Below are 14,031 nucleotides of genomic sequence, written 5' to 3'. Positions count from 1 at the left end.
CGATATGAACCATTTTTACCTAAACAAAACACAACTCTAACACCGAGCGTCTGAATTAGCACTAAGCGAAAGGGTGCTAACGCACTTAGCACATACCTCACGGTAGCAATCTTTTATACTTCATCGGATCTGCACAAACTAGATATCATAAGAAAAGCTGAGATTCCACAGATTCCAATGGTATAAGTATCATCACTGTGCAACCAAAACTCGCGGCAGCGAAGGCAAGCAAAGACAACACACAACTTCACTTTACGGGACCAAAACGGCAAATACGTCTTACCTTTGCTGTTTTCTGATCAAAAGTTGTGTTCAAGGGCATTCAAATGCATAAAAACGCTGCTGAAGTTTAATCCAATGTCTCTGTGTCACTTTGAAATGATTACTGATAATCCATCATCATATTTATGGCAAAAAGCGTAGTTTTCATATAGTGTATGAGAGCTGTAACCCAGCTTCCGGTTTTGGGCGTGCTGGCTGCGCATCACTCTTATTCACCAATGGTAATGTTTAGATGGATTTAGCATTTAGATATGGCAAATACACCCAAATGACCCCTTGCTAAACCTCTCTAAAAAGGTCAAATGTCACTTGTTTTGCATCAATCTTGATACAGGGTACTTATTATATGTTATAGTTTGGATTCCTAAAGGTTTTTGTCTACTATCTCATCATTCAAGGGTGGTTTTCACTATAAGTAATGGTTTTTCTTTGGACGGAAACTATAATTTACATGTTTTTACTATGTTCAATATGAATTTACTTTAAAATAAAAACATCTATATTGATTCTGACTTCTCTACATCCAACTCAAAGGTTTATCATTGCTTTGAGAAAAAAGATTATTAATTTACCCCTTTTAGAAGTGAAGATATGGTCATTTGTTCTGGGCGTGTCATTTTCGAGCCTGAAACGTGAAAAACAGGCTCAGGGCTTAACAGGTTAAGAATACAGATGAATAGTTTACAAAGCTTGGGAGTGATCTAAATATAACTGCTATAGAGAAAAATTGGGTCTCTAGAATACATTTCTTGGATAATCTTCAAAAATGGCTCACTGATCGAGTATAGCCTATTAAGTAACGGCAGAGAAATCATTAAACAAAGTTAGTTTGAGATTGATGAAGAAAACTTTTGCTCCATTGTATTTCCTGCTGCTGCGGAGTTTGGCCGGTCAGCGCTCTGGGAGCACCTGTCAGGGAAGGTTAGCATCCAGTCTGGACCCAACTAGGTCAGTGGTGAGCCAGCCTTCATTTGTATGCAAATCCATGTAGATTTACTGCTGATAAGGTTGGTTGGATCTTGAGGCATGAGTGGGTTACAGGCACAGAGAATCCAGGACAAAGTTTATATTCATCTTCATACCCTACTCAGTAATAAGCCCCAAGGTTCCCAGAGCTCCGTGCACAATTTGTTTCATTCTCAAATGCTCCACTCAGTCACACTTCCTGGTAACCTGTATAACCTACGACATGGACTGGCTGTCACTCAGAAGGGTCTGCTGGAGCAGTCAGGTGTAAGCTGCCTCACCCAAGACTCTGAGAGTGGGTTTCAGGGGAGAGGGGAGCTTTATCCTTCCAGCTGGTGTGGGGATTCAAAACCTGTAACTCTCAGATAAATGGATTAGGAGAATATCTGCTGTATTTCCATGGAAACAAAACCTTAAACAAAGAGGGGGGAAAAAGCAAACATGAGAACGCCTCATCAACCTGGCTAATGTTGCATATCCCAGTAATCACCGAGTGTTTCCATGCACACATTATTCAGGATTCTAGCTCAAATCCTGGTGACCACCGTCCGGATCACATCTGTGTATACTTGTGAACACAATGCGAGCAGGCTTTCTTAGATTGAGATGTACCTCTCAGAAGCCCTTTTTATTCTGAAACTGACACTAACATTTGATTTACTAAAGTAAGAAAACGGTAATGTAGCACATACAATGTAATGGATACAAGACTTCAGGCTGCAAAGTCTTATCATTCAAAGCTTTAATGTTCTCACATGTCCATAATCTTATTCAGTAATTAATAAACAGCAAGTCTGTGAAGTACTTAATTCCCTGGGATTCCCTGGTGAGCCAAAGGTGAAAGCTTTAAGAATGAACCGTAACGTACCTGGTTCTCCTCCAGCTGGGGACCTGTCATAACAATCTTTCTGCCCTCATTTCCTGTTATCTCGTAACTATGTTTTGTCTAATAAAGGCATGCAGTGCCTAGAAATATACCTTAAAACACAGCACAGATAATAAATGCGTCGTTCCAATAGCTCCATGACCTACTGAATACATACAATGGAATAAAAACGTTTTAAATACTATCAGGTAATTTGTAAAAATGATACCTGACAAAAAAGTGCAGTGGTGTTCATGTGCCAGGCATGATGAACCCACACTTGTGTTTATTAAGACATTGTACTGTCTCCAAAGTGCTCTCCAAAGATATACACATATAAGAAAAACTATTAGCTGTGGGAAACCAGGAGTATAGATGGTAACAATCCACCCCTCTGAGCCTATTATCTGTTCAGGCTAACACATTTAGATTTCACCCACCAGGACCTCCCCCATCCATCTGTCAGCGTGCCTTTCTTCCAGCCGAGTTTGGGGACATTTGAATGCTCCACTCCATCAAGCATGTCAATTTGTAGATTACACCTCAGACAGCTCCACAAGAATTCTACATTACCTCCACATCAAACCCCAAATTAGCCGAACAGATCAGCAGTGGAGCTCTGAGTGTCCACACTCATTTATCAACCTTGTAAATGGGGAGATATTTTTTAACCCAATGTGCGGAGCTTTGCCTCTTGTTAAAATGAATGTCAATCAAAAATTGAGCATGCTGCCAAAATATCTGAGGAAGATATTGAACCCTTCCCAGCTGAATGTAAAGCATTAAAAAGCTTTTAAAGCAAAAGCATTTGAAGTGCACCACGTGTACAACTGCCACAATATTTCTATAGAAAATACATGTGCTACTTTCTCTGGATTTGAGCTCAGTGCTGTTCCAGAGCTGCAAAGCTGCTGGTTTTTCCCATCAGCTTACATGTAGAAGTCAGGTGAGGTGGTTTATGTTCCTTGTGTGTTGCCCCACTTACTGTACCTCTGATACTTACTGTATACAGTGGACAGGCATCGGACTTACAACAATTTAACGTTTAGAGTTCATATAAGATTCTTCCAACTCTTCTTCCGACTCATGTCTTGTAAGGATGTTTGCAGATAGTAAAAATGGTGTGATGTGTTCTTCATCACTTTTTGCCTCTCCTTGGATCCTCGTTTCACTGTGAAAGGGGAATGTCTGTTTGCTCATTAGCATGATTGGTGGATGTGTCAACTACCAGCCGTTTTGAGACGGCGCCTCTCCTGAACGGTCATATGAAGGTTACTCTTCTTGGTTGGTCTTGCATGCTTTAAAGATGGAAGCAGACAGGTTTCTTATATGGGACATTGTCTTGACTCGAGTTACCCTAACCCTAAACACAGCAAAATTATAATGTAAAAAAAAAAAAGTCTGTTTGTCTGTAAGATCATTGTTCTGCTCCTTTATTATTCTCCTGCTGTACTTGTCCTTTAAAACGTTTCTTTGAGTGGCCTTGTACTTTAGATGTTATGTTATCAGAAACAGAGACTTTTAGTGAATAGATACCTTATAAAGATCGAAAGAGGAGATAAGTCGACAATGACAAAGAGAAAAAAAACAAACGGAGAAAGACAGTCCCCAGGGAAATTCCTCTGAAAAATGAAAGTGCTTGGGAGATCTAGATTAAGGCTCTAAGCGTTTTGAATGAAATTGGGCAGAGATGACTTGTTCTTAACTCTGAAAAGGGAATCCAACATGCTAACAATATTATCAAACTGCGTAGTCATAGGAAACCCATTCTTCATGATGAGTAAACATAGTTAATCACTGTTCTTATCCAGACTCTTGCTTCTATAACCTTTACTAGACAACAAGTAACTTTAGCAGCATTACTCATGGTTTTATGTAGGAGGTTAAACTGACTCACTGTTAATTAAACCAAGTGCTGCTACTCACCCCTCACTCAACACTGAAGTGCAAGACACTGTATTCCCTAGCTGCTGCACTGGAGTTGTTCATTGACGGGTGTAACTGAATCACGTTGTGGGTGAACTTCGGGCCCCTTAGTGTGAAACTGTGAAAGACAAGGAGTGTCAGAAAACCATACAGGTTACCGGGTAAATAATGTGCAATCAAAAAAGATAATATGCACATGCCAATGATGGTGATAACATGTATATGCAAGCCTCTCAGAGTTTAAGGATGTATATAATTATGTCTCTGCATTGAAAAAAAATGTTTTAACAAGGCTGGGACACAATGGTGGTTTTGTTACATTTGGACAAAAAAACAAACCGTAATCACATCATTTCAAACCTGAAAAGCTGTGATCATATTTGTCTGATATACCTGCATTTTATTAACGAGGGAACCCTTGGTCTTGTGTCATCTAAAGGAAACATATCATATACTCTTCAAAACTGGCTCATTTAGATCACTTGAGTTTAAATTGGCTTTTAGAACTTTCTGAATTGATGTGCCCTTGCTTTATCATTAAAACCTTTTGTAAATAAAGATTGTGTATGATTCATCACTAGTCGCATTTGATCCTGAAATGTACCCAAGTTTTAACAAATATAACGGATGTTTCTACACATTACCAACCTTGGCTTTAAGAGTCCAAGTATTTTCTATAAGGTTAGAGGTTTTTAAATCACAGCTTTATGAATGCATTGTAAACAACCTTGACTTATCTAGGTGACCTCTGATGCCTTGCTGATACAGTAGACTCACCAAATACATTTCCCTCCTCTCTCCTTTTGTTTCTCTCTCGCAGGCCTACTCCGTCTATGATGAGGAAATTGGTTATTGCCAGGGTCAGTCGTTCCTCGCTGCTGTTCTCCTGCTGCATGTGAGTAAACTCATCAACAATCTGTCCACTGAGCCTGCTGTCTCATGGTCAAATGATGCATCAGATTGATGACAATGTATACACACATGCACACCAACCTGTGATGAACAAAAACAACATAGCTGTTGCCATATCATGTGATTATGTTATTTAGTCTACTTTGTAAGAATAACTTTGCACCATGACTTCAAAAGTGAAACTCTTTGGAGCTGCTGGAATGTAACCTTGATGCTACAGAGGTCTTGAGTAGCAGTTATACAAACTTGTACATGATACACTTTTTATCAAATAAAATAGCTTAGCATTGTGCAGCTGCACCTACACATCTCTGCATCTATAGAAACCAAGTCTAGCTTGTGCTGGGTGTAATAAAGCAGAGGCGAGACAATATAAGAGAATACATTACAGCTGAGAGGGAGACAGAAAGAGCGTCTCGGGCTGACCACTGTAATGAAAACACTTCATAAAAGAATGATGTTGATGAATAGAGGTGGGTTAGAGAGTGTGAAGAAGGTAACGCTGAAAGCATAAGAGATTCATAGCAGAAAATCTGAAGTTGGAAAGGGCTGGACAAGATAATCATTCATTTCACATATTTTTCAAGGTCATTGACACATTTCTTAAAGTAACTCCTGCCCTCTAGTCCAATCCCAATGCACATGTAACTGTTGTACAGTGTTTCTTGTCTGTTCAAAAGGGGCTGCAACTTGTAAAAGGCATCCAAAATCTTTATTTCGGGAAAGTGTATAAAGACAGATGGAGGAGAGACAGAGGTGTAGACACATGGAGGCGGGAGTCCCAAATGGAAATGGGAAGTTTGGTTCAAATCCTAATCACAAGGGCAGCAGAAGTTAAAGAGGGGGAAGATGGAGGGAGAGCGAAAGATAGGTCAAAAGAGGTGGGGTTATTAGAATAAATGGTAGGATAACTATGGATGAGTTTAGTGAAGACGCATCACGATGTACAGAGGAGAGGAGACAGGAGTGGAGGAGGAAATAAGGATGAAGTTACAGAGAAGGAGGGGGAGAGATAAATGGGACAGCAGCAGTAAAAGAACGAGAGGTTATACAGGAGGAGGAGGAGGAAGACAGGTTATAGAGGAAGAAGGGAGAGGTTATAGAGGGGATGTCAGGAATATTAATAAGGGTTCAGGTGTACCTGCAGGAGCCCATTCAGTCCCAAACACATACTGTCTGTGTGTGTGTGTGTGTGTGTGTGTGTGTGTGTTGTGTGTGTGTGTGTGTGTGTGTGTGTGTGTGTGTGTGTGTGTGTGTGTGTGTGTGTGTGTGTGTGTGTGTGTGTGTGTGTGTGTGTGTGTGTGTGTGTGTGTGTGTGTGTGTGTGTGGTGTGTGTGTGTGTGTGTGTGTGTGTGTGTGTGTGTGTGTGTGTGTGTGTGTGTGTGTGTGTGTGTGTGTGTGTGTGTGTGTGTGTGTGTGTGTGTGTGTGTGTGTGTGTGTGTGTGTGTGTGTGTGTGTGTGTGTGTGTGTGTGTGTGTGTGTGTGTGTGTGTGTGTGTGTGTGTGTGTGTGTGTGTGCCCGTGTCCGAGCGAGCGAGCCCATATACCCAAACAGACACACACAGTTTTAAGATACTCTCATGCCTCTTAGCTTCAAGACAATAAAGCATCACATGAAATCAAAATTCTGCCGGCACCAACTGGATGTCATTCACACCTTTTCATTCATCTTGTCATTCTGGCTTCATTTGGAGCCAGTCAAATAACGCAGGATAATTAAATGTGTCTGTATCTTGTTTTGAAGACTGTGTGAACATCCACTGTCATGTGGAAATCTGCACATGTTCCTGGTGGAAGTTAATACCTAATATATATATATCATTCCAATAACTTGTATATAGACTCATACTGCACTATTCCACATCATAACTTTATTTCATTTTTATAACTATTATTATTTTTGTATTGCTCTTGCTCTTATTGTTATTATGTTATGTTATTATGTTGCATTGTTGGAGAAGCCTGTGACATAAGATTTTCAACTGCATAATTACTCTGTAGCTATGTCAGATTGACAATAAAGAACCTTGAACCTTGAACCTTGAACCTTGAATTGTTATTCACATGGTTTCAGATGCCAGAGGAACAGGCCTTCTGTGTGTTGGTGAAGATCATGTTTGAGTATGGCCTCAGAGCTCTCTACAAAAACAACTTTGAGGATCTTCACTGTAAGTTTTACCAGCTGGAGAGGCTGATGCAGGTTAGTGATGCAATGCTTTATAATGAATAACTTAATATGTAATGATACTGTACTACAATGCAATGGAAAGTAACATAATGCTCTGAAGATAAGCCTGAGTGGAAGAACAGACAGTAGGAGGACTCGGTCTCTTCACTGTATTCTTGTTATTTTATCTTTGATTTATGTAATAACCATATACGGTACATTTATGTTATGGCCACCAGTTTTGAGTATTGTGCTCGTCATTTTGACTTGGCCGTTGCTTTATACTACAATATTTGGCAATTCTACTAGACTGGTCTCAACAATGTCCACAACATTTCCACTTTCTTGAGAATCCCTTTGGCTGTATTATTTAATTAATGAATGATTGAATGGATGGTTTGTGGGATTCCACATACTGGCTGCCACTAAGAAGAAAAGACTAGCAGATGGGACAAATAGCTTTACAAAATGTATTTGCATTTTCCGTAAAAGCAAGGGAAATATTCAAAAATGTTGCACATGTTTCCAGGGATTGCATCATCTGAGGGGGACAACATGTTTGTTGTTGCCTCGTTGACTCGTCATGGTCACATATAATAATTATAATAGAGGACACATAGGTCTTTGTGTTTGAGACACCATTCTTTCTGTCTGTTGAGGCTGATAATCCTGCCGCTGGTTAACTTTCCTCGCACTCAGGTATTACAGTCTAAATCCACTCACTGAGCAAAGTTTAATTGGGTCCTGATATCCATCCTGGCCCTGATAGCAGGGTGTCTTGCAGAATCAAGATGAACTTGGTTAGCATCGACCAAATGTGATCAATGTAAGGATGTTAGCATTGACTGCTAATTATTAGTGCACACCATCTGCTCGTGTCAGGTGTGATATAGCACGGTAAATGTTGGTCAAAGTGGATCGCTATCTGGCTTATTTAATCGTTCAATCACTGTACATGTATGGATGCTAAGACTTTTAACTTCAAAGTTGCAGCTGCCTTATTCTCCTCTTGTTATCAATCTTATAAAAAATCAAAAGAGACAAATAAGAAGGAACATTGTGAGCGACTATTTAGTTGAACTGAAATAGAACAAATGTAGAAACCCTAATCGAATAGACTGAACAGAATAATAAAATAATAAAACAGCAGCAAATTGTGTGAATATAATTGTTTTTGTATAATAAAGTACATATCCCTTTTTATGTATTTACTGGAAGTTTTAACAATGTGTGCTACTATTTATATAAAATGTATTTGTTAGGCAGCTGGGACTGAATGGCTTTTTTACAACTTTGTTCTTGGGGCGCTTAAAAGAGTGTTCAGGAAGACACCATGATTTAATAAAGAATGAGGAAAAATGAGATGATGTCAAATTGAAATAAAAAAGCCATATTCTCTAGTCTTGTAACTGCTCTTTTATCTCAAATGTACCCTTGTTCTCTTTATTGTTTCTCCCACAGGAGCAGCTTCCAGACTTGTGGTCCCACTTCCAGGAGCTGAACCTGGAGGCACACATGTACGCCTCCCAGTGGTTCCTCACACTCTTCACTGCCAAGTTCCCCCTGTGCATGGTTTTCCACATCACTGACCTGCTGCTCTGTGAGGTATAATGTAGCTCACTGCACTTCTTTTTTCCTTGAGTATATGGAGAGTGATCTAGTAGACATTGTCCAATGTGGGGAGGGTCCACCTTCTAGAAAGATGAGAGGGGGAGTAAGGATGTAAAACTGAACAGCTAAGAGTCGGCAAGTAGGGGGGGGGCACTTACTGCAAAGCTATACCAGCACTTATGCATCACTTTGTCTAATATCTTACCAATGTAATCAATAGAGGTGTGGTAATCAGGCTTTTAAAGGCTGATAATATCATGGATTTAATGTCATTAGGACCATTTGACCCGATACCAATCAACAGCCCTTTTCTGTCACTCCATGACTCAATATTTAAGAATGAATATAAGGATAAAGATGATTAAAAAAAGTATTCTGTGATACTCTGCAAAAGCTTTTTTAACTTTAAAATTCTAGAGAACTGTATCCCCCATATTATCACTGAGGAGCTTGTATGATCAAAAGGTAAAAAAACACATTGAACTCTGTTAAACAGTTGTTTACTACATGATCTGTCATAAGTAGCCGTGTGTCTTGAAGTGACTACTTGAAATCACTTTGACTATGTGACATACATGGTATAGATACAAAACTCTTAAAACTATAAAACAAACAAATCCGTCAATGCTCAATAGTTGAACCGTTATCATCATCATCATATTTTTTGCAGTTCTTTAGAGTCCTTCTTCATTGTTAAAGAATAGGGGGAAACAAATAATGTTTAGTTATTTATCCTCTAAATGTTATGTGTCATAATGTAAGAAAAAATTATGTTTTTGAAGCGTAGAACGCAAAGTAACAAGGGACCATGAACAGAGCCTTGAGTTACACCATGCCAAGTGACACAGCAAAATAGTGTGATCCACTGAATCAGACTGTCCTTACATCTCACCATGACTAAGAATTCACCACCCTTCAATTTGATATGTTTGTGTTCAAATTAAAGAGACACATGGGTGGAATTATTAGTGATTTTCAAATATATTTCTTTATTGGTTTGATATTTTTCATTACATAAACATTAAAAGCCAAAATGCCATATTTGTTTCCTCTTCCCCCCATCATTCTCTCTGTCCTTCCCCCCCCTCTCTGTGTCCTCCTATTGGCCCCAGGCAGGACAATTAAAAGTTTCCCAGGTCTTTCTCACCCAATGAGCCGCATGATGAGAATCTGCTCGTTAAACCAGTTCTCATCTCCTGCATCCTTCTCTGTCTGCCCCCCTCTCCATCATCGTTTCCGACTTTTTATTGCTTCTTCCTTCTATCATGTTTCTCTCTCATAGTTTTTTGTTATTGTCTTTCAACTTTTTTACTGCAGGTCTTTTTTCTTTCTCTGCTACCTCTCATTCCATGACCCAATCTTATAATAATTTAACCGGTGTGTCAGTATTTTGCGAGCTAAGTTTTACCATTTTCAAAACAGTTGCAGAGTCATAACCTACATATCTGAACACAGTACCAGGTATTGTTTGTTTTGCAACCACTAACGCTGTGTCAGCCATTTCTCTAACGGGGGAACAGATGCCAAAGTGATAACACTGAGGCTAGATCCAGAATTTCTCAATGAGGAGGAAAGAGGAGATGTTTTTTCTGTCCCTTATCAGATTTTTTTTAATGTGGGAATACATGGGTTTAAAAATCATAATTTCCACTGATTTGTAGTCCCAAGCTCACAGCTTGATGTCGCATGATATTTTTGAGGTCATAAACTGAGGTTACCAGTAACTATTTTAGTGCTGCGTATAAATATCACTTATGATATGCACGTTATTTCAACACCTACCTGGTCCATCGCCCTGTCACATTCCCAGTCCAAGTCATGATGTTTTCGTTGTCTGCATGTTTATCCCAGTTTCTCCCCTTAAATCTGTCTTGCTCAGATACACAAACACATACACATACACACACTAAGAGATTATCTTCCTATCTCTCCTACACACCTTTGATCCTGCTTCAGCACTGTAGCACCATCTTGAGGCCTACAAACAAAGGTGTGTGAAGGCAGAGCTCCCCCTCTCTTTTCTCTGTCTCCGGTTATTTTTAGAGCCGTCCAGATATTTTTAGCTCTGTGTTGCCATGTGAACTGGTTGTCATGGAGACCAAGGAGACGGGTGTTCCCATGCAGAGCTGACATCAGCTTCACATTTTCTTTCTCTCTGTGTCAAAATCAGAAGCATTGTGTCAACAAAAGAGGGAGGGTAGAACACATAGTCGCAGCAATTCATGTGCATGCTGTAAATCAGTGAATAGAAACACAGTGTATGTATGTGATTCATATATGATCAAAACATGTACATTTAGGACTTTATCTGTTTATTTTCAAGTTTTAGTATCTTGTCATTTGCACTAATCAACTCAGTTTTTTAGACATGTTTTGTTAGTTATCTCAATAGAGATTCATTTAAAAAGTGGGTACATTTATATTTCCTTTCAATTATGCTGCTGATTTACAAAAATGATGTATGCTCGATTTACAGTGCAAATGCAGTTCATATACAAATACATGCACTGTTAAAGGGTAATTATGAACAAATTAATGATGTGTCAACTTTAGTACTGTATATACTGTGTATCTTTTTATTAAATTGTTGTGTATCAGAAACATATACACTGATGCTCTGAAACATTCAAACATCCTGATAAACATGAATTGCATAAACCTTTTCTGTATTCATATCTAATTGTCCTCTCTCTTCCAGGGATTGAACATCATTTTCAACGTAGCCCTGGCCCTGCTCAAGGTTAGTACTATTTGTTATATGATGATGACGCATTATTCATATAACATGGATTTAAGAAAAAGCCAATCCGGACTCTTTTCTTAACTTCAATTATTGCATGTAAAAATAAAATGGTAGTTATGCACAGATGTTTTGAGCAGTTTATAAGAGTGTTATTTATGAAAATGTGTGTACATCAAGTGCGTACATCAAAGCACTGAGGAAAACTGCAAAGCTTTTGGAAAGCATGACTGTGCAAAAGAGGCATTGTGTGAGGAGCTGCATTAGTACCTACATCTAACACATTAGGAAGAGGCCAGAGAGTTGGCAGTTATTGCCCTCTAGTGCTCAAATCAGATATTGCATCATGAAGTGATGAGGCAGATTGTATTTAAGACAAATTAGATGGCAGGTTGAATGTGATGCAGGGTGCAACAACAGCAAATAATACATTTCAATATATCGTTTTACTATTATGGTGTAGCATGTGTTTTGAGCAGTGTATGTATTGATTAATAGTAACAAAAAAAGGTTTGTATATAGCACCCACACTGCCCTCAGCTGAAGTTACTAGCTTATTAATAAATGCAATTACATTTTAAACATTAATATGCAGGTAAGGGTGCATACATAGTTTTTATAGAGTTCCTTCCGATGTTGAAAAATGTAAGAATGATTGCTCATAATTCATAAATGTACATTTTCAAAAGTAAACCATTTGGGATGTGGTTTCATGAAAATATAAAACATAGGCACATACAACAAAATAGACATACATAAAATAAACATGCAAGATAAAAAGAGCAAACAAAACAATATGATTTAACAGTTGTCTCGAGCTAGAAAAAACAAGTTACAAGTTTTGAAGTGTAAGGTAGTTAAAGAAATGTACAACAATGTACTGAGTTCTAAATAAATATTTCCAAACATAATAATAATAATAATAATAAATTGTATTTGTAAAGCACCTTTCATTGCTAAAAGCAATCCCAAAGTGCTACAGTAGGCGTAAGAAACAAATAAAAGAAACAAAAGTTGAATCAAAGGCTTTTTTTTAAAGAAAGGTTTTTAGGCCTTTCTTGAAGGCGTCAGTGGTCTGTGGAGTCCTCAGGTGGTCTGTGGAGGCCTCAGGTGGTCTGTGGAGGCCTCAGGTGGTCTGGGAGGGAATTCCACAGGTGAGGAGCAGCTGCACAGAAAGCCCGATCCCCCATTGTGTGGAGTTTGGTCCTGGGGGGGCGAAGCAGATGGTTTGTTGTGGAACGGAGGTTGTGTGTGGAGGTTTGTGATGCGAGTAGTTCTTTTAAGTATGAAGGAGCGTTCCAGTGGATGCACTGATGGGCGAGCAGTGACATCTTGTATTCGATCCTGAATGAGACAGGAAGCCAGTGGAGGGAATGAAGGACAGGTGTGATGTGGTTGTACTTTCTCACCCTCATCAGGATCCTAGCGGCACTGTTCTGTACGTGTTGGAGCTTCTGAAGGCTCCCGCTAGGAGTCCCGATGAGGAGAGCGTTGCAATAGTCAAGCCTTGACTTTCCATGTCTGGAAATGATGTTTCCTTCAGAGCTGAACGGTTTAGAACCAGTTGTTGTGTTATCAGATCTGTTTGTGGTGGGATGGATCGATGACTGCGTCATATTGCATGTCGGTGTCACGTTGGTCAATGTGGACGTTCATTTGATGGTGCAGCACTTGTTGAAGTCGTGCTGAAACTTCTAGAGATCCAGATAATGATAATGTGATCTTTATATATACAGTCTATGGTTGTGATGCAGTCTTAGTATTTTTTTAAAGAACTAAATAGAGAATCATTTAGCATCATGTCTATTTTTCATTTATTTTATTTTTTAAAGATCAAGTTTAACATACAAAAATAACTTTATTTTATGTTGAATCTGGAAATCATGTAACACATGGGTCATTTTAGTTGATAACTCTTGCTTGTTCCGTTTCCCTTTATTTTTGCCACCCCCTGAAAACATCATGACTATTCATAAAATCATAGGGAAATCAAAAAAGGTTCATGGAGGCTGTATACATGATCATCCAGTGAGAGCCAATATGGATATGAAAATAGTTTTTTATCATAGTTGCTAATAGAAAAATATGGGTTAGAAAATCAGAGAATATAAATTATCCCCAATCAAGTTTAATTTGCCATGAAAACCAGTACTTTAAATTCTATTGTCTGCCAATATTGAATTCTGATCCAGTATTTAATAAAATGTTCCAACACAAACTTTGAACTATAGCCCTGATAATGATACAAAAAAAGACAATACATGTTTCAGTTCCTTCCATGATATAAATACTCACTATAATAAATAAACTAAGCGATGTTTCTTTACCTAGTGCGGTTCAATCAGGCTTTGCTCTCTAAACATATCATACAGAGTTAATAAAAAAAAAGCCCTCCTGCTCTATATCTGAGCAAGAATGCATTCTGTGTGTCAGACAGAGAAAGATTTGGTGCATGCGATGGTCGGGAATGGAGAACAAATGAGGATGTGAGGAGGGTGGAAGGGGCTTCCACTGCCTGCCTCTCATTGGCCAGGCATGACGGCATTCTCCCCTGAGGTTCCCT

At 38.9% G+C, this 14,031-nt stretch overlaps 1 protein-coding gene across 3 annotated transcripts in view; it reads left to right on the top strand.

Moving 5' to 3' along the window:
* The window catches only part of rabgap1l (RAB GTPase activating protein 1-like), a 104,519-nt gene that overhangs the window by 66,790 nt on the left and 23,698 nt on the right, over nt 1-14,031 (top strand). For all 3 annotated transcript variants that reach the window (XM_034147605.1, XM_034147606.1, XM_034147604.1), the window contains exons 15-18: nt 4,860-4,934; nt 7,025-7,150; nt 8,579-8,722; nt 11,427-11,468. In XM_034147605.1, coding sequence (XP_034003496.1) covers nt 4,860-4,934; nt 7,025-7,150; nt 8,579-8,722; nt 11,427-11,468 — 387 coding nt within the window. The remainder of the gene's footprint in view (nt 1-4,859; nt 4,935-7,024; nt 7,151-8,578; nt 8,723-11,426; nt 11,469-14,031) is intronic.

This window comes from Trematomus bernacchii, unplaced genomic scaffold (genome assembly GCF_902827165.1).
Source record: "Trematomus bernacchii unplaced genomic scaffold, fTreBer1.1, whole genome shotgun sequence".
In the NCBI taxonomy this organism is placed as follows: domain Eukaryota; kingdom Metazoa; phylum Chordata; class Actinopteri; order Perciformes; family Nototheniidae; genus Trematomus; species Trematomus bernacchii.
Note: the sequence above shows the minus strand (reverse complement) of the source record. Positions and strands in the feature narration are given on the sequence as shown.